The sequence below is a fragment of the Cebidichthys violaceus genome, unplaced genomic scaffold (genome assembly GCF_023349555.1).
Source record: "Cebidichthys violaceus isolate CVI_PGR_0920_01 unplaced genomic scaffold, fCebVio1.0.p SCAF_161, whole genome shotgun sequence".
Lineage (NCBI taxonomy): Eukaryota > Metazoa > Chordata > Actinopteri > Perciformes > Stichaeidae > Cebidichthys > Cebidichthys violaceus.
The window spans coordinates 45,453-73,450 of record NW_027176331.1 but is presented as its reverse complement, the minus strand read 5'-3'; the positions used below and the strand labels follow the sequence as shown (position 1 = coordinate 73,450).

General features: G+C 42.8%; 3 protein-coding genes across 3 annotated transcripts; all 3 read right to left on the bottom strand.

Annotated features, from left to right (window-relative positions):
- LOC137873358 (protein FAM222B-like) lies at positions 1–8,413 on the bottom strand. Its single transcript, XM_068711558.1, has 3 exons — positions 8,286–8,413; positions 6,343–6,470; positions 1–5,349 (listed from the first exon to the last, which is right to left on the bottom strand). Exons 2-3 carry the CDS (start codon positions 6,422–6,424, stop codon positions 3,320–3,322), a joined length of 2,112 nt encoding a protein of 703 aa, XP_068567659.1. The 5' UTR covers positions 6,425–6,470; positions 8,286–8,413; the 3' UTR covers positions 1–3,319.
- A 3,073-nt stretch (positions 8,414–11,486) lies between these two features.
- On the bottom strand, positions 11,487–19,427 carry LOC137873351 (flotillin-2). The gene is made up of 11 exons (XM_068711550.1): positions 19,229–19,427; positions 18,328–18,409; positions 17,178–17,268; positions 16,881–17,004; positions 16,209–16,327; positions 14,452–14,565; positions 14,242–14,361; positions 13,849–14,063; positions 12,904–13,087; positions 12,179–12,328; positions 11,487–11,630 (listed from the first exon to the last, which is right to left on the bottom strand). Exons 1-11 carry the CDS (start codon positions 19,275–19,277, stop codon positions 11,592–11,594), a joined length of 1,287 nt encoding a protein of 428 aa, XP_068567651.1. The 5' UTR covers positions 19,278–19,427; the 3' UTR covers positions 11,487–11,591.
- Positions 19,428–20,592: 1,165 nt separating this feature from the next.
- On the bottom strand, positions 20,593–27,551 carry LOC137873350 (solute carrier family 35 member F2-like). The gene is made up of 8 exons (XM_068711549.1): positions 26,980–27,551; positions 25,911–26,086; positions 25,588–25,715; positions 24,142–24,301; positions 22,927–23,083; positions 22,794–22,846; positions 21,964–22,118; positions 20,593–21,265 (listed from the first exon to the last, which is right to left on the bottom strand). The coding sequence occupies exons 1-8, from the start codon at positions 27,087–27,089 to the stop codon at positions 20,900–20,902; spliced, it is 1,305 nt and encodes a 434-aa protein (XP_068567650.1). The 5' UTR covers positions 27,090–27,551; the 3' UTR covers positions 20,593–20,899.
- Positions 27,552–27,998: the final 447 nt, after the last annotated feature.

Genomic DNA, 27,998 nt, shown 5'->3' with positions numbered 1-27,998 from the left:
TCCGTGTTTGCAAACTTTATTTTGGTTAGGGGGAATGTTTGTGCAAGACATTTTTATTCCTGAAGGTTAGGCAAAACTGGAATATCACATTTTCACAAAGTAGAGAAAGTAAGCCCCCCTCCACCGCTGTTCACAACATGATACATCTTCAATTGATCAAAGACAATCAGATTAATCGGAGTAAAAATAAATGTAGAGGGTCGTCTCATACCTGTGTCCCAAAAGATGTTGCCATCAAGTCGGCTAGATGAGATTCTTACACGTGCAGGTGTACTGAGTGTGATGATATTGTGAAATGGAACCACAGAACATGCAAAGTTCCGGGTAGAACATCTGAATCTTACTTGGCAGAAACAAACTTGGGATGCACTGTGCAGAGAGGAACCACTCACTCTAGATTTAATTTTTCTAACGCTCCGTTCACATCTTTACTTTTACTTCACAAGATTTTCTTTAACTGTGACAAAGGAGGGCAGCGGCTCTCCTTGATGTCGCTGGGTTGCTGCTCATTACGGTCTGAACGTCAGTTCCCGATACAAGCTCGCCGAGGCCTTTGGGCCGGGGTGGTTACAGAGAGGGACGCTTGGTCACTTTGGTCAGTGAGTCAGCAGCAAACAGTTCACACATCCCGACGGCGTCGAGGAGTCGTGGCACACTTCAGGACTTCAGGTCCGTGACACAGTATCAGTAGTTATAATTAAGTAGCTTGGTCCCCCGTCAGAGATTAACTTTGTGCGCGTTTTGTTGGCGCGCACACAAGCCTGCGTGCAAGTACCCAAGCTTAACATATACACACACAAGCACCCATTCGCACATTTCTCCATACTAAGCCCAGTGGAGGCACTTCATATGAAACTGTAGACTATGTCGGGCCGTAACGAGGCGGTTCAAAAATAAACCGGGCAGGCCTGTCTGATCGATTAGTGTTGATTTAAGGTTCAGAAACCTGCAATGCGTCTCCTCTCCAGACCGCAGTGGGTCAAACTCCTGAAAATCACTCTGCCATTCTGAGTACTGGTCAGTTATTATTTATATTTGGAATAAAGAATAGACCAAATCTTCCAGCATTTGAGCGGTGGCGATCTTCACCATGCGTCCATCCCATGAATAGGAACTTATTTTCACTGATACAGCCCATACATCATTACTATTCACACACGCACACACAAATCATACTAGTGTGTGTTCAGATTAAAAGTCTATAGCAGCTTTAAGGGGCAGGCACATCAAAAATGAGAGCCAGGAAACAAAACAAAGAAAACTGCCATTAAGTATAAAGACCGAAATCCAGAAAAGCTACGGCTCGCATCTAAGCCGTCTCTCTTTCTGCAGACGACGGATCAGCAGCTCTTCCTCCCTTTTGACCTGCACTGTGTTTCAGAGCACAACTTGGAGAACGGCGAGGAAAGAAAAGAAAAGCTGAGCGCTGTGAAAGACGTCCGATTACTGGATTCACGGTGCAGACAATTCAGCTCACACTGCGTCAATGTGATTCACCTATGGCACCTAATGTGAAAACACCTATGGCTTGAGGATGCAGTGGTCCAAAAATAATAATAAATTAAACTATATCAGGATATTTATTAAGTATAACAACTAAAAAACACACAGTCCAAATACTTTAAAATAACTGCTACAGCCCTGTTCTACATAGCTATTCATTCTGCTAAATACTATTCATATTTTAACATCTTAAAATCCTTGATAGGCAACATTTGAGACAGTAGGATGGTTGGTTTATCAACAAGTAGGAGTAGCATGATTACCTTAATGTTTCAATCTAAGGCAACATCACCACTTCCTTTGCCTGTACATACACATTACCTCTGTCCAATGACCAGACAGTACAGAGTTCAAATAAGCTCCAAGAAAAAAAAAAAAAACACTTCATTCTCTCTCACAACGAAGCCACACTGAAGTTGGGATCCTAGCAAAGGAAGTCAGTTAAGGTACGTATTGAGCAGAGGATAACCGCTGTGACATTTAAGGCTTGTTTTCCAGAAGGCTTGAGGCTAGCAGAACAAACAACAACCCGAAGAAGAGGACTAGAGGAGCCTGATACTAGACGCAGCTAGCTTGACACGTCCTTCCTTTGTCTTTATAGGTAGCAGAAACACGGCGCTCAGTAGACGGAGCCACACAGGTAACGTCCACATCAGCTCACTGTGTTACAGTAGTAAGGTGGTGAGGGGAAACCAAGCGCCTTTCCCAGCTCGCATTATTCTAAGTACTTGCGTGCTTGCAAGTGATCAATTTGCTTCTCACACACTGACATACGCACGGCATTTTAATATTAATGGATGCCATTCTGTTTCACGTCAGCTACAGACAAATAGGGGCTAATGGACTTTATGCTCCTCTTGCCAGACGTTAGGCCGCAACATTTAAAAAGGAATTTCTACAGTTCAAGTAGGGCCGTCTACAGAAATACGACAAAAACGGTAATAAAACTTCTTCGTCAGCGATTATTGAAATATCACACACACACACACAAGAGGGCACTTTAGACTTACCAAACAAAGAGTTAACTACTCGCAACTCCAGAAACTACATGGGGAGTGGTACTGTTTTTTTGCTAGTGCTGGCTTTGTCGTATTTTTTAACTAAAGGTCTGTGATGGTTGGGCGTTTCTTGCACACTGTGATCACCCATTGAACCATGCAGAAAAGAAACAAACTAGCTAGACCACAAACGGCACAGTTCAGGAGCCATGTTGTATTCCTGATAGAGGAGCCGGGGCCCCGTTTAGAAGTGTACACCTCAACTATGAGAGGGGCCTCTGGGACAAAAACATTAACAGTCCTATTAATTGCATATACATGTAACCTTATTTAAATTGATCACAAACCTGTTAAGAGGATAAATAATTGGAAAAAACATCACACGAGGACATCCTAATATCTTGCCTTTGGGCAGTTGTAAGGCCACAAATGCTAAAAATAAAAGGTTTTACATGTCAACCTAGGAAAAAGCACTGTGACAATCATATTCTCATCTGCAAATTAATAGTTTAGAACACAATATATACACGAACAAAGAGCAGCACATCCATGCCAGTGATGAAAAGGAGGAATTCTACTCGACAGTGGACAACAATCTCAAAACCTTCATCTGCAACAAAGGTACGACATGGCTTAAGACCTGAGGAATACTTTGAAACATCACAACCTGGTGGGGTCTACAAATGCAGCTCTGGAGCAATTCAAATGTAATTGATCACTTGCAAGATCTTAAAGATTAAACCACAGGAGCTGAAAGTAGCTGTTGAGCGAAAACTCAAAACACAGTGGGGGGGGGGGGGGAGGGATAAGCGCACGCTTTAACGGTAGCCCGGGTGATGAGCGTGAACGCCACCGCCACCGTTGTTGGGCTCCTGAACTTGGCCCATGCCCGACCTATGCATCTTCTCCATCACGCCCATGTTTTGCTCCTGAAAGCTGGGCATTTGGAAGTCCCCTCCTAAGAAATCCACGTTCTGCATCAACTTGGACTGGTCAGGAGGACCCTCTTTGCCCGGCCTGTACTTTGCCCCCGGGATGCGGTTCGCGGAGGCAGCAGCCTGCCCTCCCTGGAACGCCCCAGGGAGGTCCTGAGGGCCGGATCCATTGTTACCTGCTGTGGCCGGGATGCCGCCCCACGGCGGCTGCATGTAGTGGCCATTAATGTAAGGCATAGAACCTACTGGGCAGTTAACGGGGGACGACGGCCGTGCTTTTTCTGAGGGGTGCTTCAGGGCGAAGGACTGTGCGGCGTTGGGTAGCTTGTGGGAATAGTTGAGGTTTCGAGAGGGGAAAGCGCACTCGGTTGGAGGCTCCATCCTCGGGTTCTTGCAGGGATGGGCCCCCTCAGGGGGCTGCTGCATGTGGGCCAGTTGATGCTGGGCCCAGGAGCGCTGCTGCTGCTGCAGCTGCTGCAGATGTTGTAAATGTTGCTGCTGCTGTAACTGCTGCTGCTGTTTCTGCTGATGTAAATGGTGCTGCAGCTGCTGTTGCTGCAGTTGTACCTTCTCTGGGTCTGCGTGAAAGGCAGCTATGCTATTAGTAGCAGCTATACTGGGCTGCGAGTGGAGTGCAGCATTGGGAGTCTGAGCTGTGGCCTTGTCTGGGGGTCCCACCATGAGGCAGCTGGGCACGGAGCCCAGGGCCGGGTGGTGACAGGACACCCTGGAGCTGGCGTTGATCAGAAGGTTGCGGCTGATGGGGCTGGGGTTCGCGATCTGGCCCTCGCAGACGGAGGTGGCGCCCATACCGGCCCGTGCCTGGCACAGCTGGTTGATTTGGTGCACGATGCTGCTCAGGTCACTCGGCCGGTTCTGATGCAGGCTGGCCGCCATGGACAGTGGGATGGTAGAGGTAGATACAGTTACATTTGGTGGGGCGTCTGCGTCGGGGAGCTTCCGGGGCCCGTACGCCCCCGGCGGGGGCTGCTGGAGGCTGTTGGGCGTGGTCGGAGGCCCCGCGCCCGCAGTCTGGGGGAGAGGCTGAGGGCCGCCTAGCCCCTGGGTGTGCTGTATGCTCGGAAGCTGAGCTCCGTCGGACATGTGGCGCAGGTCCTGAGTCGCTCCCTGCTGTGCGAGTAAAGCTAGCGGAGGAGCCGCGTGATGCTTTAGTGTCTGCAGATGAGAAAGATGCTGCTGCTGCGGGACGACCGGTGGATGAGGCTGGCTCTGCTGCTGCTGCTGCTGCTGCTGCTGCTGATGAGCCTGAGCCTGAGCCTGAGCCTGGGTGTGAGGCAGACTCTGCTGCCTCTGTATACTCTGTGGATGAGTCAATCTCTGCTGCGGAGTCTGAACCTGGGACAAACTCTGCTGCCGCTGCAGAGCTTGTGAATGAGCCATGCTCCTTTGCTGTAAAGCCTGGGGGTGGGACATGGTTTGAGGCTGCTGTAAAGTCATTGGATGAGTCATGCTTTGCTGCAGCGCCTGCGGGTGAACCATGCCCTGCTTCTGGGCCGCAGGCGGCGTCGGGCCTTGTAGGTGAGGGCCGGGTTGAGAGAGATTTAAAGTGCTTTGAGCGGCGTATGGCCCGCTGTGAGGGTTCATGGCGGCCTTCTGGAGCTGTCGGGCGCGGCTGCCGTCCGACTCTTTGACGAGGCCTTTGGCGGGCGCGCGGAGGACGGCCAGCAGACCCCTACTGGAGCTGACCTGAGACGGGTATGGACTGTGGCGCTGGCTGGACGAGGACGTGTCGAGCCCGTTGACTGTGCGGCGAATGTGCTTCCTTTGAGGTACTTTGACGCTGTTGGGGAAGATCTGGATGGTCAGAGGGCTGTTGGCAACTTTCTTAGCATAGGCATCCAACTCTGCTGGGGTTGGATAGCTGGCAGATCTCATCTTCTGTGTAGTTTCCCCTGGAACATGTGTAAGGTCAGACAAACAGAAATACGTTTACATGCACACCAATGTTGTTCTGAATTTGATACGGGTCATCAGGCCTCGTTCCGAATGGAGCGTTTTCCAAATAAGACGTGGGATGTGCAGATATTACTCAGGTTTTATTAGCATTATTTGGACATTCAGAATATCCGTCTCGTTTTTTATAGGAGTTTGCAACACAAGTGCCTTGAACACAATCCAGACAGAGATGCATGACCAAAAGAAGAAGCCCACATCTCTGGTCGGAAGCAGAAAAGCACCAACTTTTAAACATTAGGAACGTTTTTTGGATATGTACAAATACGGCAAAGCCGACGTTTTCAAGAATGCGGTTGAAGAAATAAAAAGATGGAGGCTGCTCCGCTGTCGGTAGAAAACTTTGGCTGTATGTAAACTGGAATATTCATTTTCATTAGCCATACAAACAGCTTAGTAGGAATATGTTGTGTATGTAAACCTAGTCGCAACACTTCATACTGACGCGTACTGTAACACTACACTGTAGGACAACATGAGATGTGGGAATAACATGTACTGCAGCGTGAGCTTTGTAGTGACTTCATCTGCTCTCTATTAGAGCTCTGTAGCCACTGAAGCTTTGGATCAGATGCAAGGTGCCATTAACAACGAGCTGGCACTTCTTTTGGCAACAAAATGAAACAATGTATTCAATGGATGTGTTTAACCCTCATCGTAAGCATGGATCACGTTAACCACTCTATAATTCAGTTTGTCCATCAGTCTACAGAATTTCTATTATTTACACTATTAAAACAATACGTATTGCTTTTGAATTAAAGGTTGTAGGGTCAATATATGACTCAATGTTCCATAACCACACTTTGTCATGTTAATCTTAGAACCTGGCTACGTGTTCGACATCGTCCGAGCCCGACTGCTGGCCAATGAGGGAAATGACTCATCTGAAGAACAGATAGGACCACAGCGCGGGGGAAGAGGGCACTCACATTTCTGAAGTCCAGTGTTCATCTGCGTGCGGGAGAGAAGTCTGACGGTAGGGTCACCTGATGCTGGCAGACAGGCCAGCATGTCACTATGACGCTATTGCAGCACGGGACACCTTCTCCTCACCATACTGGGGGAGAAACAGAGCAACACCAGTCAGCCAAAGACGGACACTTAGGCCGGCCTGTTTTCACATCCAGTAGTTTGACCTTCTGCAAACGGCCGCTTGTAACAAACCGACGTCCTGGTTCTGTAAGAGCTCGCTGTGTGCAGCAGGCAAGCAGAGATGGCTTGATTAAAACAGCAACTTATTGTACGATATATGGACAAGACCATGATTGTTAGTCATCATCATTATTATTATCACACGCTCTGTGTGTGTGTGTGTGTGTGTGTGTGTGTGTGTGTATATATATATATACATACATACATACATACATATATATCCCAGTTTCTTCCTCACTGTGTGGAAAAGACTGGGATAATTTTTATACGTGTAAAATAACATCAGGCTTAACTTTGCAAAACAAAAAGTAACAAATAAATACACAAAAATACTTAATTTCTAATCTATTATTAAAATCCTAAATTATACAGCAGCATTTTTGGACCTTTTATAGACCAAACTAGTAGTCAGTCAGCCAATCAAGAGAAATAACCGTCGGAATTCTTGAGAATGAAAATAATCCTGAGTTGAGCTTCAGTGCAGAGGGTTCGAGTTAACTCTCCGTCTCTTGCGCTGGAAGAAGGCAGTGAAGGATCTCTGCAGGGTTCTCTTATAGTTTAGTCACACATCATTTTGCAGATTCATCACAGGTTTGCAGGCGGTTTATGATTCACCATTAGTTCACTACCGGTGTTCAGCTACATGAGTGACTTGTCAGAGTGGTGTAATCTTTGTGATGTCCAGAGGTTTTGTGGATTCATCACAGATTAAGTGTTGTCATGTACATGTATACCATCATGTACATGTATACCATCATGTACATGTATACCATCATGTGCACATATATCATGTACATGTATACCATCATGTACATCATGTACATGTATACCATCATGTACATGTATATCATCATGTACATGTATACCATCATGTACATGTATACCATCTTGTACATATTTATTCCAGCACTCTGCACCACTCTCTTACTGATGGCAAATGTCATTGTGCTATTGTTGTTTTCCTGTAACACATATTTATGCATGTACATAGCAGATGTTTACTTGTGTCCTGCTTGGTCGTGGCTGTAGGCCTGTGTCTATTTCTGAGCATTGAGAGCAACTGAAAGCCAACGAGTCAAAGGCCTTAAACGTGTTCAATCATAATCCAATACTCCTGGCTCTTCTGTCTGATCTAGACGCAGACCAGAGCTTCTATACTGACGTGGGTCTTCTGTTTCACCCTCGGTGTGCCTCAGGAGGACGCGGTGCAGTGAGTGTAAAGAAAAAGACGATCTTCATTAATGCAGACCGGATAATAACGTGACCTTTTCTACAGAGACAGCTCACACCTACCGGGCGGATCTCCGGCACCGTCCTCGGCTAACGCCCTGAATTAAGCAGAGCACCGACCGTGTCGGAACACACCGTTACTACAGCCTCATGAGTGGGGTAGCTCCACTTTCAGACAGTCTGTAGCGAGATAACGTTAGCCATCGGACGAGCAATCCAGCCTCAATCTGCTGTAATTCACCACAGCTAGCTAACGTTAGCACAGACCTAATAAATGAAGCTATTTCAGCCAGCTAACATGGACCGGACCGGACTGGCCTGACTGCGGTGGGAAATCAAAAACATGCCTCGTTGAATAGGTTAGCTCGAGTCACAATAAATAAGGAGCTTCTTTGTGCTTATTGTGAGCAGGCCAGCTGGTGAGCAAACTTTAGCTTTTCATTGACGGAGAAACATCGACGCGACTCGCGCTTAAGAGCGGAATACTTACTCCTCTCGAATCTATGAGTAGGGGAACTTCATTGTGTGGAGATATAACGTTTATATTGTATTTTTAGAAAAAATGAAGAGACCATCCCCGGTGTTGGTTCTCCGAGCTGCTGCAGTCTGGCTACGGAGAGCAACGTCTGTCGGGCATGCGCAGAGCGCGAGGAGGACCGCCGGTTCCTGCAGTTAGGCGTCAGTGCTAAACGCCTGTCCAATAATCCAGTTAAAGCCTGTTGAAGCCATGACTACAACAGATCAAGGGCCTAGTAGAGCTTTTACTTATGTAAAAATATCAATACCACTGCGTAAATGATATGTTCCACTCCTGCGTTGAAAATGTTGCTTCAGTGAAAGTACATAAAGCAGCATCAAAATACCATAAACCAAAAATAACGGTGCTCATTATGCAGAATAGCTCACTTCAGAATAAGTATTAAACACTAGGTCATGATTTCATAAAAGTGGGGCTCTTTTTTAATTACTTTATATGTTGCTGGGTAGCTTAACCTACAATAACACATTACATTGTGTTGATTAATATTTTGTATTAATAACCTGATTATAGTCATTTAAGTCATCAAATAAATGTAGTGGATTAAATAGTACAATATTGGCTTCAAAAATGTAAAAAAAAAAAAAAAAAAAAAAGATAGCATAAACTGGAAATATACAAGTACCTGAAAATTACAGTACAGTACTTCAGTAAATAAACGTAGTTAAATTCCCCCGCTGGGTGTAGGCATTGCAAGTTTAAGTCGAGTACAATAAGTATCAAAAAGAAGTCCCCTCATTATGTCAGTATTGCATTATATTATCATGTACTAAATTACTGCAGCAGCTGCAATGGATTTGATTTAAAAAGTAGAAGGATCACAAGGAAGTCTGAGCTCCCTCCACCACACAAGAAGATTACATACAAATGAATGCAACTTATTTGTATACATATTTATATAAACCCTGCAAATAACACATTATGAAAAATTGTCATTTTGCCTTCCATAACAAAAAATATAAAACCAAATAGTAAGTAATTGATAGAAACAGTTAACATGTTAAACCAATACTGACAAGAACCTAAATAAATGAAGCATGCAAAGAGATTATGACAGATATCCGGTTTTATTTTCTATTAAACGACTTATATCTATATTTATATCTGTAAATAAATGACGATGTACATCACCATGCCTTGAACCAAGATTAAGAAGCAGAGTCGGGAGTCACAATTAATTACCAATCAAATAAACTTTGCAGAACTGTAAATGGCAATAAATAAATAAATAGATTATGGCATTTTCCAATTTATTAGAATGACAATTAGCTGAGAGTGAACTGATTATTCCGAGTACAGACATATGACATGCAGCAAGAGCATACAGGAAGTCATGGCCGTTGGAGACACACGGTGTACGTGTTGTAAATAACATTAGGAATACAACACAAACATGTCACTGGACACATTTGCAGCTAAACCAATCATCATGGTCACAGTATTTGTCGAGTCACTATATCAGCAAAGAATGACAGAAATATAAATCAACTCAGGAGGAGCACCAAAAAAAAACAATATTAACAACAACAACAACAACAATAATAATAACAGTCCTCTGTGAACGCTGTGTCAGAATGCTCATACTGGCTCTTTCTTCAGCGTATATAAAACTACCGCTGTGTTTTTGTTGTCACCCGCCTGAGCTACGAGCTCAAAGCTAAAGAGCGCTGTCCCGCTAGTTTGGGCTGAGTGAGTGCAGCTCTTCACAGCTTTGAGAAGAGACGAGCAGGACTCAGTTCTTCTGGAAGTGTCTAAGTGGGTGAAATACATTTCATAGGAGTCAAGATTTCTTTTCTTTCTAAAAACCTTTCTACTGTTGCACTAACGCTCAACATTTTGGTGCATTAGACCCCAAAAACAACATAGCATCGTGACCATTTACAAACAGCGACATCACTTATTAAAATAGATAAAACATTGTTCAATAAGTTAAAAGTACTCTGCTAAAAGATCCTTCTAGATTTCATGTCACAGTTATAAAAACAAAAAAAACAAATCAATGCAAACATTGAAATTAAAGCGAGTTTCTCTGAAAGGTTTGGTCAGTCGACCACCGTGTCAGACATGGCTTAGCATCTACGGATATCTGTTGATAAACTTTACAGTATCCCCAAGTCCTCCTCATGAAATGAAAATGAAAAGACTCTCTATTCTATTTGGCATCACCGTTTGGCCTTTTTCAGAATCTATTCACATTAAGCTTTTTTCCACGCAATATCAACTAACTTCACACAACTCCAAGCCGGTCATTTCTGACAATTTGCCCATGAAATCTTTTCTTCTCCTCTTCTTTGTCTTTTTTTTTAAACACCAACTAAATTGTTTTAATCTTAATCAAGGCCAAAACTACTAACCTTTACATTTAAACCCACTATAAATATCAAAGGGCCACAAGCTCGGATCAGATTCTACATCCCGTTTCCCTGGCAGCATATAAATAATCATCATGTGTATAGAGCCCGATATCAACGGTTTGTAGGACCACACTTCTTTCAGGGCAACAGACAGACGAGATAGGGGGGCTTCTTATAAGATTGCGAGCACCTGTGACATTGTAAAAAATAAATAAAAAAAATCAACCTGGAAAAGAACATAAATAGTTAAAAATTACAACATGTACAATATACAAAGGAAAAGATTGTGAACGCGAAAGTGTCTTATGATAAAGAAAGAGGCGTACAAATCAAGAAGGCCTGCAGCATGCGGAATGTAAGAAATGAGAGCAGAGACCTCGTGGTCTGAAGAAGCAGAGCGGCGGTGTGCAGACACCAGAGACCAGAGCATGAGGTTCAGCAGGTACGTCAGCACACCTGTCTAACAGCGGCTCTCCTCTTCCATGGTACTTCATGCAAACGGACTAATATATATGATTCAAATACAAAAAAATGAAATCACAGCACAAAATGTTCCCGTGTTAAAACTAAAATAAAAAACAAAAATCTTTTGAATGAGCAGCAGTGCGTTCAGATATTCTGGCCCTGTATAAAGTAAGGCACCAGAGGTTTCCAAAATTCACTTGGTATACAGTATACAGTATATATATATATATATATATATATATATATATATATATATATATATATATATATATATGTATATACACACAAATATATATATATATATATATATATATATATATATATATACATACACATACATACACACACGTATAAAACAACAGAATTCTTCAAGTGTATTAAAGGCAGTCCGTCAGAGTGCATACAACAGATACTGGAGTCGCGTGTGGTCGTTGGGGTTTCAGGCTTGAGCGTTGCTCATCTTCTGCAGCAACGGGATCTGTTGAAAAAAAAGAACGCATTATCCGACCTGAGGCTCTAAAACAATACGTCATGAATTTTCCATAACTTTGCCGGTGCTAAGTATATATATATATATATATATATATATATATATATATATATATATATATATATATATATATATATATATATACGTATATATATATATATATATATATATATATATATATACGTATATATATATATATATATATATATATATATATATATATATATATATATATATGTATATATATATATATATATATATATATATATATATATATATATATATATATATATATATATATATATATATATACACACACACAAAACAAATGAAATTAAAGTATGTACACAAACAAACAGCAGCTAATTCAAGTCTTCCAGTGTCGTCCTACAAAGCGAGGGAGGCGTCATTTGTCCTAACCCTCCACCAACAGAACCACATCATCAGATCAATACCCTCAACTCCTTCATTTGATAGTTCTGTAATAGAACACATACACTCACGTTGTTATAAACCCTGTGACGGAGCATGCGTACCTTTGACAGATCCACTCCAGTCAGAGCATTGACAGACGCAGGAAGTTCAGCCAACAGGCGGTTGAGCTCACCCGTCACACGGTTGCTGTCCCCACTCAGGATGACGATCTCACTGGTCCTGGATAACGGCGCCGCCACCTTGGAAGCAATCTGCAAAGACACAGTTGAGTGTTTACTGTAAGCAGGTAGTACCCTCACACACCGAGACCATGTGACACATGATGCGGTCGTAGCGTCGTGACTTATGAATCATCGGGATGAAGTCATCGTGGCGAGCCCGCTGTGAGCTGTCATTTTCCATCAGAAACACAGCATGCTACTTTTTAAAGCTAACAACCATGCTACAGCTTTATAGGTGTGTGTGTGGTGGGATTCTGAGGTTATTAAAAAACATGATATAACCAAAGATTAAAGGTGCTGTTCGGCAGATGTATTAGATGTAGCCACAGGCAGGCTAGCTGTTTCCAGTCTGTTTAGAAGCTAAGCTAACATCTTGTGGCAGTAGCTTCGTATTGAAGGGTCAGATATGGGAGGCATCAATCTTCTCACAAATGTCTAACTATCCCTCTACCGCCAATGGTAGCACCGTTTTTTTTACAACAAATAAAGTAATTGGGGACGTTTCTTTTAAAATCATGTACTGATTTCTCCAAAAAGTATTCGTGAAGTGGTGAGATGAGCTGGATGTGTATAATGGAGCTTGTAAGAAGCCGTGTATGTTTTACCATGGGCAGGGCCTCGAGGACCAGAGCTGTCTTGGCCGCCTCTCCGTACTGCTGGTAGGCCTCGGCCTTCAGTCTCATCTTCTCAGCCTCCGCCTTGCCCACTGCTTCGATGGAGGACGCCTCCGCCTCTCCGATCCTCCTGATCTTCTCTGCCTGAGCCTGGGCGATCAGCACCGTCTTTATCCTGACGCCGGGGGAGGGGGGGGGCAGACACACCGGTTACAGTAACTGATGATGCAACATGCTGCTTACTTCTGATCATTTTCAAATCATGTTTCAGTGTGACAACTGCATCGCAAAACAAATCTTTAAAAACACTCACCTGACTGAAATGTAAAATGGAGGCCGCATGACCAAAGCTCGAGCATTCTACAGATTATTCCTTTGATTAATCGGGTAATCGGATAAGAAATAGTTTTGATTTATATTATTAAAATATAAATGACAAATATACAAAGAAGAAAATAAGACAGGTCCTCTGCTGCGGTGGTGCGAGAGATGCAGTCGCTAAAGGACGCCTTAAAAACATTTGGATCGAAACCCAAACGTGCGCTTTCCTCCCTTTACCTGTGCAAAACCCTGACCGGTTTCTTTCCTTAGTAAATATCTCCCCGGATGTTTTGCAACTGAAACTCCCAGTCAGCTGGAATTTCAACAACCAGATTCTCCTCCTCCACCAACAAATAGATTTACTGCTCATAAATGGAGCAAATTAAATTCACACGGCGTGCCGACTACAAAGGTTACAAGCTTGTTGTTATTCAGAGAGAAACGCAAACAACAAAGCTGTTAAATTGCTACATGAGTGTTTTGCATTGTGACATGACCTCTTTACCAGATGTTTCAGATCTCCACTGAGGACTGTGTCCAACACTAGTGTCTCTCTGCACTTCCTAGTGATTGGGGACACTGATTGGCCCTTTAACCGATGGCTTTCTCACTCACTTGTGCCCCTCAGCCAGCTGCTGCATTTTGTAGGCCTCGGCCTCGGCGGGCCTCTTGACCGTGGCGATGAGCTCCTTGTCCGTCCGATCGATCTCCCTCTCTCCAATGGTGATCTCCTTCTTCCTCTGCACCACTTGGATCTCGATCTCCTCCAGGCGGATCTTCTGCTGCTCCTTGGCTGCCTGCAGCTCGTACGCCAGCTGGGCCTCGGCTTTCTGAAAACGTCAGTGGACAAGACTGTCACACACTTCCACAGCGTAGACACGTACTCACACACACACACACACACACACACACACACACACACACACACACACACACACACACACACACACACACACACACACACACACACACACACACTGTTTGAAACCTGCTAGTTTGAAGCTCCACCTTAGTGTTGACTTCCTGGTTGAAAGAAGCCTTCTGCAGCTCCAGTTCTCGTTTGGAGTCGGCCATCTTGGTGTCAGCTTGGAATTTGACGTCCATCATCTCCCTCTTACACTCTGCTTCCTATGAGACGACGAAGACGTAAAGCAGTTGGTTGTTGTGCACAATGGGCTCCACCTCTCGGAGTCTCCCGCCCCGCTAAAGCCTCCTTACCCGTATCCCAGCATCCCTCTCTGCCTCGGCCACGCCGATGTCTGCGTCCCTCTGCACGGCTGCGGTCTGGGTCTTCCCCAGAGAGCTCAGGTAATCCAGTTTGTCATACACATCCTGCGAGCACAGACAAACAGCTGTGAGCTTCAGAAATGTCACGTTCTAAATGTTAAGGAAGAGCGCTTGTGACCGAAAGGTTGTCAGTTCAATCCCCCGGACCAGGAGGATGAATAGGGAATGAGCAGGGAATATGAAAAGCAGCGCTTGCTTCTCCCTCACTACCACCAGTGACATGCCCATGAGCAAGGCCCTTAACTCAGTGGCCAGCAGATTAAACTGTGTTTGTACAGGGGGGCTTCCAAGTGTGAGTTAAATAGACGGTGGATGCAGTGATTAATAAAACCATGACGAAAATATAATAAAAGTCTCATGAAGAGGCTGGACTGAAGAGAAGTATTACATAAACATCATTATCAGAAATATGTAGCGAAAACCTAAATAACCTGTTTCTCTCACCACTGATTGCGGTTCCGATCACACGTAGACCTTCGATCTGTGCGTCGCAACAGTTTATTGATTTTCCACGCCTGCACTGAAAGAGTTGCCTCATTCACAGAAAGCGTTTGATTGGTTGCAAGGTCTCAGCTACGTCCAACAACCACATAAAAGGAACTTCCTGTTTTTACAAATAATATCCACACCACATATATACTAAAAAGACAACCCACAAATGTCTGAGGCCTCCACTAATGCGCTAATCTGGTCCTGGCGTGTCACATAAAACCATCTGGACCCACTGATGTGAAAGAAATGGACTCTGGGCTTTCAGCTAAGCGGTGCAGTGAGCCGCTGTGTCTGCAGCACACTCCAATTAGTTCTAATCAACAGCAGTGCAGTCCACAGGAGGAGGGAGGCTCCTGCCAGAGACGACTTCTCTAATGAGCAGCAGCCTCGATGGTAGACAACATATTATAGATACATATTCGATAGAAGACTCATGTTTGTGTGATCGCGACAGTGCTGCTTAGTCTATAAACATACACGGTCTGCAGCTCAGCTATAGTCACCGGGATGTGTCATTGTAGATCTGTTATGGTGGCCAGAAATATCACAATAAATAGTATTATAATAATATTAATCAAACCTTCTGAAATAGTGCTATAAGAGCTTGTTTGATTTCATCAGACCTAAATAGCTGAACTATTTTTACAGCTTTGTTGGACGCCACGAAACTATAAACACAAGCGGGACAGCTGTTAAAAGTTTATGACGCTTGACTTGAAATGACTTTGAATGTTGTCTGTCTGTTAGAGCTCTTAAATACGTTGATGTTCTTTCAGCTGATCTCATGATAGCATGTGCCCGAGCGTTTCTCTTTGACGGTCAAGTAACATTTTGTTGTGCATCCTTGTGTTGCACAATAAATTATCCTTGAATCCTTAAATATGCTTCTTCTCTTCCTCCGTCCTCAGACCCGTGACCCAGAAATTGATCCAGGTTGGCCATCATCGAGGAGGGTTCTCACACCTGCTGGACAGGCCCGTGAATAAAGGTTGTTCTTGAATCGAGACCACAGATCGGTTTAAATACATGCTGTTTTCCTTTTTAGCGTGAAGTTCTAGTCATAATCCATGCTTATATGTATTATTTTGACCCGTCTTTGCTCAGTAGCTACATTACAACTTTCTTCAGGTGTTCTGGTTCGTTGTCAAGAGCTCCAGGTATCGTTGCCGTAGCCTCCCGCAGCACCGCCAACCCACCTTAATGGTGAAGCTGAGAATCTCGATGCCCATCCTGCCCACGTCGGGAGCCGCTACCTCCCTCACCAGCTTGGCGAACTGGTCCCTGTCCTGATAGATCTGCTCGACAGTCAAGGTGCCTGCAAGAGAGAGACGGTGTCAGTATCTGCACATCACATTTACACGTGTGCCTTGCTGTTTGAAACGCTACTTTCCACAAACTAGCAGCAGTCTTGTGCATCACATTTCTTTGGTTTGTGAGTTTTCTTAACCCTTTAGAGAAGCATGTAATCATTAACACACACAAACGTCAATGGGTCATTAGGTTTCAATAATATTCCTGAAGAATTAGAGCGAAGACAGTTTGTTGTTTATCACAGTTTTCAAGTTGTCATTTTTCTGCAAACAAATGAATGGTTTAAGTCATGTTTTAACTGACAAAGATTCCAGCCTCTTGATTGCGAATATCTGCTTCTTTTTGGTTTTATGTATTTGTAAGCTGAACATCTTCTGGTTTGGTTTATCGGTCGAACAAGAGAAGACATTTTAAGACGCCATCTTGGACATTTTTTACTATCTTGAAGATTAATCCAAAACCACTCTTGTAAATGATCTACACAGGCCTGCCAGAAAACAAATTCAGGTCTCTGAATTTTAACAAACACATTGTTGAAACGCGATGCAGGTCCGTACCTAGAATGGAGCGCAGATGTCCCTCCAGAGTCTGCAGGACCACAGCTTTGATCTCCATGACTGATTTACCCAGGAACTGCTCACAGGCCACTGCCAGTAGGTCGTGCTCCGTCATCACTTTCACCTGCAGAAGACACAGTGACGTCAGCTCATCTGGTGACCGACCAGGTAAAGAAAACATCACATTTGTAACAACGCTAAAGGCACATTTCAGTGAGTATTAAGACATTGAGATTCAGTCAGATTTGGCCTGAACCCGGCCCGGTCCATGTGTGCGACCCTGGCATGCGGTCTTACCTGAGCCACCCCTGTGACAGTGATGGCTACCCCCTCTGCGGTCTCCACATCCTCACATCGGGGCTGCAGAGTCATGATCTCCAGCGTTATCCTACAGCAAAAAAACACATTCAGTGATGAGAGCAAGCTGTGGAACAATGGAATTGAATCTGTAGATATTAAAAGCTCATTTTTGTTTAGACGCTGAGAGTCTGACGCTGGTTGTGCATTAGAATCAGAATCAGATTACACTTTATTGGCCGAGTGTTTGAGTCCGGTTTTATGTTGCTCTCGTTGTACATACACAGAAGTAGACATACAGCTAAAAACCAGGACAGCAAAGCTGAACAAAGAGAGGTCCAAATAAACAGAACTAGTACGTACTAGGTGAAACACAGGTGTATATGAATATATATAAAATGCAACGGGTCATCTCTTGATGAGCAGGGAAATTTATCTTAATCCACTTTAATGTCACTCAGGGTGCAAATGTAAAAAGTAAACAACAAAATGTTAACAGAGTGGTATAATTAGTGTAAATCAAATACTATTTTTAGGATTCTTATACTGTTTGGGCATCATACAGCTTTCTTTGCTTTTAAAGTTTTACTCCACAGTAAAAGGTCAAAGGACAAATTAGTTTTTAACGACATGTTGCTGGACTGTTGAATATAAAACGGCTGCCACACAATGTTTGGTCTCCTAGCAGAGATTGAGCAGACAATTTACTGTTCCATCAAACTGCAGCAAAAAAATGTATCTGAGAAATGCCCCGTTTTGTGACATAACAGGATAGTGCACATTTTACAGTCGAGCACAACTACTCGTCTTAGAAAAATGTGAATGTGTAGGCTGACGTGAAAAGGAGACGTTGGAAACAACAACACAGCGTGTAACAGTAGACAGAGAATGGAGGAGCAGCTTTCCTCCTCCACTTGCTTACAGACAACTCTTTAGATAATGGGCCTGACTTCCCTGTGGACATCCAAGACCGCTAAAGCCCATTTCAGCTGTGGTCTGAACGCATGTCAACAGATGGCTTTCAGTATTATAATCCACTTATCTGCCATGAGGAGCACTTGCTGGCACAAAAGCATTTCAAGGAGCTACTGAAAGTCAACTCCGTTCCGAGAGATCACGAACGGACCGTATGTTTTTACTATGTTGTCACCTTTGGGTGTCCGAGATGAGACACCAGGCCCAGGCCCAGCCTCCCACAGCGTAGGTCTTTGTATCAGAGCCACAGCAGCCACCTGAGGGAAGAGGAACAGTTTGTTCAACAAGCATCTATCTGTCAAAAGCAGTCTCCAGATTAAAACAGAGTTAGTCATTTTGGAACCGATCAGAGAAACCTTGTATACAACTGGTACACTGGTCCAATTAATGTAGTGGAGTAAAAAGAGCAATATTTCCCTCTAAAGTGAAGTAGAAGTATAAAGTAGCACAAAATAAAAATACTTAAAGCACAGGTGTGACTAAATTGTACTCAAGTACAGTACTGGAGTACATGTACTTAGTTACTTTCCACCACTAGCAACCGGTGACGATGGGCCACAAGTAGACAAGTAGTGTTTTAGGAGTCACTAGCCGAGCAATGCTGGGAGCCACTGCTGTACAGGAGCACTAATACATCACAGCTGTTACATTACAGCACGAGCTAACTGGAGGATGACCCGCTCCCTTCAGCTCCATCATGGGCCTACATGAAGAGACAGCAGCTCTGATATTACTATTTACTTACACGTGCGTGTGTAGTTTTATAATGAAGTGTAGTTGACGTTTGTACTGAGTTTATTAATGGCTGCTAATAATGCTAACCAACCGTCGCTGCCTTGCTTGCTAATGGTGTTAGCATAACGGTTTTAAGTAACCCGTGATTAACGTTTCTAACACAGATGACGTAGCTTCATACAGTGTCTATCAGACTGTTGACAGTGAAGCCATCTTTCTATAAACAAGAGCAAGAACAAACAATTGCAGGTTCGCCTCTGACACCAGCGAACGGTTAGTCCGTTAGCTCTTATACCGAAATGACAGCTAGCTTAGCTTCAGTAACAAGAGGAACACCGTACCAGAGACCACCAGAGCTTCGTTCGGCCCCACAGTTAAGCAGCTCCCCATGTTGACTCGGAATAGCGAGAGAAAAGACGATCAAACAGCAGGACCCTTTGCGGAGCGGAGGATGTGAAACGTTATCCGTCGTTTTAATCCGAGGCTGCACGGTGTAGAATAAATCGTAACGTCTCGCACGACGACAGCAACAACACAGCGCCCGCCCCACCTAACGACAACGTACAGTGACGTAACGTTTGTCAACACGGAAGACTCTCGAGGACGGTCAGTAACGAGCACGAGCAGGGATACGTGCTACATTTTGCTAGCCTTGCTAACGTTGCTCACACTGTGTGATGGTGAGATGATATAGTTGTGCCCAGTGCTAGTGGAGAAGCTAGCTCTAGTGCTAGCTCAACCACCCCGTCGTAGAGGTTGACTCACTTGTACTCTTACTCTACATTACTTCATTTCTGGTTGTTTACGTGTTGACTGTGTATTTTGAAAGAATTTCCCGGAAGTGGTAGTTTGTCATTATCTATTGTCATTGTATTACATTGACGCTAGTTTGACGAATTTTGTTCCGCCAAGATCTTAAAACATTTTGGTTTACAATACGTCATTATTTGCTCATTATTTTAGCCACATTGTACATTCATGGAATAAATTACCATCTATTATATTCAAACAAACAAAAACAGATCCGAGCAGATCTTCAAACACCATCACATTTTAAATCTGTAACACAAAATAAAATAATATAATTTCAACATTACATTTGAATAAGTAAACGTTGTGTGGGTGCGTGTGCTTGTTCTTTCTCGATTTTTCTTTTTCTCTTTATGCATATTTCTGTCATGGAATGACTCTGCCTTTTTGTCTATATTGTACTACATTCCATGGAGACTTATGTTATAATTACAAACATGTATTGTTAAAAATGGCTGCTGGTGGTCCACCTGTTCCCGGACGGTCTACATCCCTGCAGCCCCCCTGTCTGTCCTGGGATCCACTGTGTATCTGTGTTCCCTGCTGCTCCACTGGTGAAGGTAGTGTAACATAAGGAGTATTCTTTACTAACTCAGTGTTTCTGAGTAGGACCCTTTCTGTCAGCGACCGGAAACTTCCAAAAAATGACAATTAACGCTGTTTTTAGTACAGATTAAATGAAAACGATGTAACATGTCAATTGCTAGCTGTTTCGCTCTGTTTCCAGTGTTTATGCTAAACTAAGCTGTGTGTATAATTGCTGGTTTTCATTCATTCGTTCTGTCTTTTAAGTTTCAGTCTATTGGTTGAACAAAACAAGACATCACAATAAGTCAACTTGTGCTCTGGTAAAATGTGATTTTTCACCCATGGACCAATATTTTATAGACTTTTACAAAATACCTGATATTTTTATTGACCAAACAATTAATCAATCAATAAAGTAATTTACAGACTAATCAATAATGAACATAATCGTTAGTTACAGCCCTAAACTTACACAAAGAAAATGGGTTTGACATCATTCCACATCACAGTTTCATTGCGGTTGAAACACCTGACAAAAAGAAAAGTACGTCATCTGGTGCCATCTTATATCCTGTTTAAGTCCATTTCTGTATGCATAGATTCAAGTCTCAATAAATAAATAAATACATGTGTTTAAAAATATATGACATGTTGACAGTTTTTCATGCTGTAGTTCACATTTTAGTGCTGCATATAATAGCAACAACATCCACGTCACCGCTCCCTCTTCCGAGGCTCCGTGATGGTCTTGATGCTCTCTTCTTCTTCCCTCTTCTCTGCTCTTCCTCTAAGCTCTCCTCCATCTCTCCTCGCCCCTGCTGCTCCTCTTCCTCAGCGGTGATCCTCACAGCCGCCTCCCGCTTGGGGAGGTCATTGGGAATCGTCGATTGACGATTGGGGTCGTCAGAGTAACTTTCCTCACAGATGGAGGAGGTAGAGGAGGCGGCGGTGTCCGTGCGGTCCGTGGGTGTTGGCACGGCGTTGAAGGCGATGAAGCCGATGAGGATGCCCACCAGCGAGACCAGGTAGAGCCCGGAGAACTGAGGCGGGGCATGAGAGCGTATGAACAAAGGTGAGCTAAGGAAATATAAAACACATCTCTAATACGGTGGGTTCATTTTCAATACAAAAAAATATTTTTAAATACATAGATGCTGGATTTTTTCCAATGAGGGAAAAGAGGGAGGTTAAAGATTTTTAACCAGGTAAATAAATGTTTTAGTGTGAGTAAACCATAACAGAGTCAAATCATCATTCAAAGCATATTATATGATATAGTCTGGAAATTGAATTTAGTAAAAGATAAGGTGGAGCACATATAAAGAAGCATAAAATGAAAAAATATTGAAGTTATTATTCCTCACTGAGCAGTTTGTGTCAGGGAAGCAGAGGGGAAACCTGGGTGAAGTGTTGCATAAGTGAAGTTTACAGACAAAACATTCCGTCTGTTTTGAAGCCGCTTAAAGGACTTTGCACTCACGACTTAATAAACTGTGCAGATGCATGCCGATGTGCGAAAACACATGACATTGAGATTACAGTTTAACAATATATTATTCATTGACGCTGCTGTATCACTATGACATTGAGAGAATCGTTGACACCCGGATAAGCAGGTGAGTCTCTTTTTTCCGTCCTAACACCGCCTGTCTGTGGCACTTTGTGTGTGTGTGTGTGTGTGTGTGTGTGTGTGTGTGTGTGTGTGTGTGTGTGTGTGTGTGTGTGCGCGCTCGCTCACATTGTACTGGAAGAGGAAGATCCCGCAGAAGAGGCTGAAGAGGTCGGCGGTGAGCAGGGAGAGGTTGACGGCGGTGGCGCTGCTCAGCTTCACCACTATGGGCATACAGCTGTACAGAGCGTACATGCACAGCGCATAGGCAGAGAACAGGAGCCCTGAGAGGAGAGAGGCCCAACTCTGAGTTCAAAGTAACAACTCAAATGGTAAAAGGAACACTTAACAAGTTGAGTGCAGAGATCTGGAACGTGTTAGCCTTCGTTAGCACAACGCTGTGGTGTTTATACAGTCTGTATTCTGTATTTAATATGTAGAAATTGAAAACGTAATGGTCTTTGGAGTACTTAGTTGATGAAGTGTAGCTGTTTCTCTGTTGGCGGCATGCAGCCTCTGAAAAGCTGCTGTTTTTTTCACAATGTGAACAAAAAACCCAGCTGTTTCCAGCCCTTGTGCTAACCTTTGCATCAGGATTACTTTTCAGTGGACTAATAAGCAGTTACTTCTCTATTACTTGATAAACAGTATCAGAGCTATTTATGTGACTCCTTAGTCAGCGCCTCCTGTAACAAATGAGGTCAATATGAGGTCAAAGGTTAGCCAAGCCTCATGCTCAACTTTATTTTTACGAAATTGTCAACTTTCAGTTTAGTCAGTAGAAAAGCTACAAGGAAGACTTTAGGCATTTTATATCATTATCCAAGCAATATCTATCCAAACTCAAATATAGTTTTGCATTGTAAAATCAATGAATTGAACCAGGGGAGGTGAAACCATTATTTTGCTGTCTTTTGTCTTTTGTTTTGTCTTGACGGTGCTTCTTTGCAGATACTCACCGACTTGCCAGCTCCACTGGATGTTAGCCACTTCGTTACGTTCCAGGATCACCCTGAGTAAAGAAAAAAAAACGCCAGATTAACCGTAATGTTGAATGAGTCCTATATCCCGATCACACCCGCACACACTTACATCTGCACGGTGCTGATGATGGTGCCGAACAGGCCGACCATGCCCAGGAACTCCACCCTGCTGAGGTTCTTCACGGTGTATTCCTGACACACATTAGACACGGCGTACAGCGAAGCACTGAGCAGCACCAGACCATCCCCGAGCAGGATGTTTGAGGCTGAGGAGACGAGAGGAGACGCATAACATTACTGTGGTACAACATTGGCAAAATTACATGGATTTGCTTCATATTGGTTTGTTTGTCTGGGATTTTGTGATTACCAAATTAAGATTCTCTAAGATTACTGTAAGGCATTCCTCTAAACATCCACTGATAGGCATGAGAGGGGCTATAACATTTGTTTACTAGTTTGCCTAAAGACAACTGACATTGGTGCTTTCACTGCTGATATTTGCCACCATGGGCTCATACCAAGCTGCTAGACAAACGCGGAATTTTGGATTTATAGAAAAGATAAACGTAAACATTCTTCACTGTCACCCCTACTCACAAATTTAAGAATAAAATATTGTATCTTAAATTAAGGAGAGCTGCTAAGGTTTCTTAACAGGTTAAAGGAGCAGTGTGTAGGATTTAGTGGCATCTAGTGGTGAGGTTGCAGATTGCAACCAACTGAATACCCCTTACCTTACCTGACCTTTATGTAGATATGTAGAGCTCATTCTAAGCCAACAAAAACACAGCGACTCTTAGTTTCAGGTGATTATATTCCATTTTATATTCCATTTCTGCCAATAAATCCACCTAAATCCTACTCACTGTTCCTTTAAGTAGCTCCTGCTCCGCTGCAATATAGAGAATTAGAGATATTGTCTCGTTTTACTCTCTACATTCCCCTTCCATGTCAAAACCTGATGCCTTCGTTACCCACAATGCAACGTGATCACTGACATTTTGGCCAGAGATTCAGGTGGGTTATTTTAGTAGCAGCTAATATCTTCAGACCCAACCGGCACTGACTCAAGTGACTAGAGGACATTTATCAGACTTCACACGGTTCCCTCTGGAGACACAAAAGGCTGTATACAACTATGTGCAGCAGTACTCCTTCACAACCGTAAACAGACTGTGATGTGCAAACATGGCAAAATTCCCCTTAAAGTCTGTGGGGAGGAGTCCAAGGGAAGGATTTAGACTTTTAAATCCAAAATGTCACAGTTTGATAAATGCAGGCCCTGATCACAGAAGGGTTGGCACTTGAGAGAAGTTCTTACTGGAGCCCTGGTCTCGTCCAGCCAGCAGGTCGGCCCCCACCATGGCCCCCACCCCGAGGAGACAGATACTGACGGCTATGTAGTGGACCGTATTGTATCGTGTCTTCAGAAACCACCAGGAGAGGATCATCAGGACCGGGACCACAAAGCAGTCCAGCAGCTGGAGACAGGAAACCAGAAACACATTTGAATATAAACACAAACATCGATAAATACTTTAAATGACTTTATACCTACACTCCTTAAAAAAAAAAAAGTGACACGGGGGGGAAAAGTGTCAACTCTTTGGATACACTGAATCTCAATTAGCAGCGAAAATGGATTGACATGAATTTGTGCATAATCAGCATCATTTACAGCTGATTTACACGTCAGCAGGTGGAGCCAAAGAGCCACAGTTTGTCTGATTCTGGTGGCATTGGACTAAAAGTCAGTGAAAAACAAAGACCAGAAGAGCTGGACAGTAATATAAAGAAGCCTGCTCCGATACACAGTAAACCATCACTCAGTAATGTAGTGGGATTTTATCTTATTGAGTTATTGTAGGAAAAGTTTTAACAGTTAATTCAACTTCACATTTTCTAGTATAAACAAGGGTTCTTTGAACGTTTGACTAAAATACTGTTCACCAACCTCATTAAATTAAATTTTGTGTCTCACTATAGGGACATTTTGAGCTTTTTCATTTTTGAATCATTTTGGATTTGCTTATGCATATGGCATACATATTAGCAAGGGTGTGAGTTTTATTTTCAAATTTTGGAAGTTCATCCTCAGGTCCTATAATTCAATTCAATTTATTTTATTTTTGTACAGCCCAAAATCACAAATTACTAATTTGCCTCAGAAGGCTTTACAATCTGTACACATACGACACCCTCTGTCCCGGGACCCTCACATCAGAACAATAATAAGTCTACAATAAACTGTGTAGCCAAAATACAGACACCCAAGGACAAAAGCGTCCCTGTTGAAACCCATTAAACACACAATAGTTGATCCCACGGCCATTAGAGCGTAATATTCTGGACTCTATTATATTAGGCTTTCAATCTAGAGCCCTGGCTTCAAAATTGTACTGTTTATCTCATTTCCACCAGATTGCTATTTCCCTGGTTTCCACTATACTGTTGTATCATGGAGCACTGCAGTGTTTGATGCCACTCATCAGTGTTGTTGCTTATTATTGACATACCCCACACTAATAAAATAAAATTCCCCCTAGCATTATGTGAACAAAATGCCATTTAAAGAATTAAAATTCAGAAACTGAATGAATATTTGGTAGAAGTTGGTTAACATATTTAACTCATTAAAAGTAGAAAATAATATTAATATATAATTCTATGGATTTTTATTGACTCAGACATTATTGTTCTTTCAGGACATCAGAGCAACGTTTAAAAAAAACAACATGAAAACCGCACAAACATAACCTGTACCCACCTGAACACTGGTGAGGGTGGTGTATTGGTACGCTTTAACCACGGCGTAGTTGGCCTCCACGTCCACCAGCCCCAGCAGAAGATACTTCCACCATCGCTTCTTCAGTATCTGTAAAATATTGCCATCCCCTACGTTTGAAAGGGGAACACCCCTGAACTTCAGTATTGATATCTATTCGTTTACAGACAGAATTTTAGCTTATAACTTGAATTACGCAACACTAAAAGTCAAACAGAAACATTTAGTAATGTTGCTTATCATTGAATCAAATATTACCCTGTGTCACAGGTATTATCTCAGGTGTTCAGAAGTATGGGTGTTACCTGTTCTGCAGAGCAGCATGGTGGTATAGGTGACACACAGCAGGGCGTAGTTAAAGAAGCTCTGCAGCATGGGTGTGTTCATATGGAAGCTGGAGGCCAGGTACTGGGAGCTGATGGCCGTCCCACAGATGAGCCCAGCCAGACCCTGACCCATGGCCAATGTCTTGGCCAGCTGCCTGAGAGAGAAAGAGGAGGACGGCACATTTTTAAAAGCACCAGGCACTTTTATTTTTCAATGTCGTCCACTTTAAACATTCTTGAGAACATAAGAGCGGCAACCACTGGTGGAATGTAACTAAATACATTTACTAAGTACAAATTCAAAGTAGTTTACATGAGTATTTTCATTTTACGCAACCTTATACTCCTACTCCACTACATCTCAGAGGTAAATATTGTACGTTTTTACTCCACTACATTTGTCTGACAGCTTTAGTTACTTTTCAGATTACCACATATCTCCAGATGTGCTGATGCTGAGTGTTTGTGATGAACTGAAGGATGAAGTGTTCCTTCTTCTTCATCTGAATAAACTCTTTAAAAAGCCTCTCGGATCAGCTGGATAAATCATCGTCACAGAGCTGAAAACAGGCTGTTTATGTTTGTAGAGATACGTGGTTATTAGAGATGTGATGATCTCATAGAATATGATGCATTGATGCAGATTAAACTAACCAACAGTAGATAGAGGAGTTAAAACATCTGCAGCAGTAAAATGTGACATATTAATGCAGCTGTGACATTAATCCAGAAACATCGTATATAATAATCAAACACTGACCGGGAACATTTTACTGCACTATCAGTACTTTTACTTTAAGTACATTTTGCTGGTACATGGTAGGTTTGAGTGCAGGACTAGTGGTGGAGTATTTGCAGCATGCTATAGTACTTTCACTAAAGTCAATGATGTGATTACTTCTTCCACCACTGGTGGTGACGGTAATCTTAAAGGAAAAGTTTGACATGTTCACTACCAACAAGGGGAAACAGCCTGGCTCTGTTCAAAGGGTAACAACTTCTGCCTCTAACATGCGTTCCCTTCTTCTCGTCTCCCGTGTCCACTCACCAGGTGAAAACTTCCTCAGGCTTGAATCTCCTGATCCTCAACAGGAGTCCACCGCTTTGGCTCTCGTCGCTCACGTCCCTGGGTGCATCCTCAGACTGCTTGGTAGCCATGCTGCCACTCCGGTGATGGTGGAATCCTCTCTGACTTTTTTCACAGTTACGTGCATTTAACTCCTTGACTTTTCCCTGAATGATTAACTGACTCAGAGGGCAAAGATTACTCTGTCACTTATCTCCGTGTGTAATGTGTTGAAGACAGCTAGCAGCACTTGGAGATGAGCGCTGATGATGAAAGATTAACGACGTCATCACTTTGATGCTTCTTGTTTTCACTCTAATCTGTTATTTGCTGATGTGTTGGAGGAACAGTGCTTCATCACTGTTTGTTTTTTTAAATGGAAATTACATTAACTCAAGTGATGTTCTTAATTAGTGATTAGTGATACTTTTGTTGGGTATTTCCATTTTATGCCCCTGCAACAATTCAGAGGGAAATATTGTACTTTTTTACTCGAGCTGCAGTTACTTAAAAATATAACATACGCTAAAAAATAAAATGCATTGTTAAAAATCGGACCAGTGGTTCTTTTTTAATTTTTATTTTTTGTATTGAGGGAGTAAGGTTCTGGGTATAATGCATATGTTCCAACAAAAGGAATCAAATTTCACAATTTTGAATTGCTCTTCTCCAGATTCCATACAATATGGTTATTAACATCTAACATCCCCTCCCTCCTCAGATTATCACCTACATTGATGCTTCAGTATCAATATTAGTATTTACATTGTATGCACCTTTGTACTTCTACTCCACTACATTTTGGAGGTTAAAATTTTACTGTTTGATAACTTTAGTTACTTTGCAGATTTAGATTATTCATTCAACTGGTACATTATGAATTACAATATATTATCAACATGCGTTGGGCTGAATAAAGTATATAAAGTAATTAAAAATGAGCCCTTGCTTTACCAGCTGCAATGCTGAAGTGGTGTAGTACACGTTGATCTATATTTATA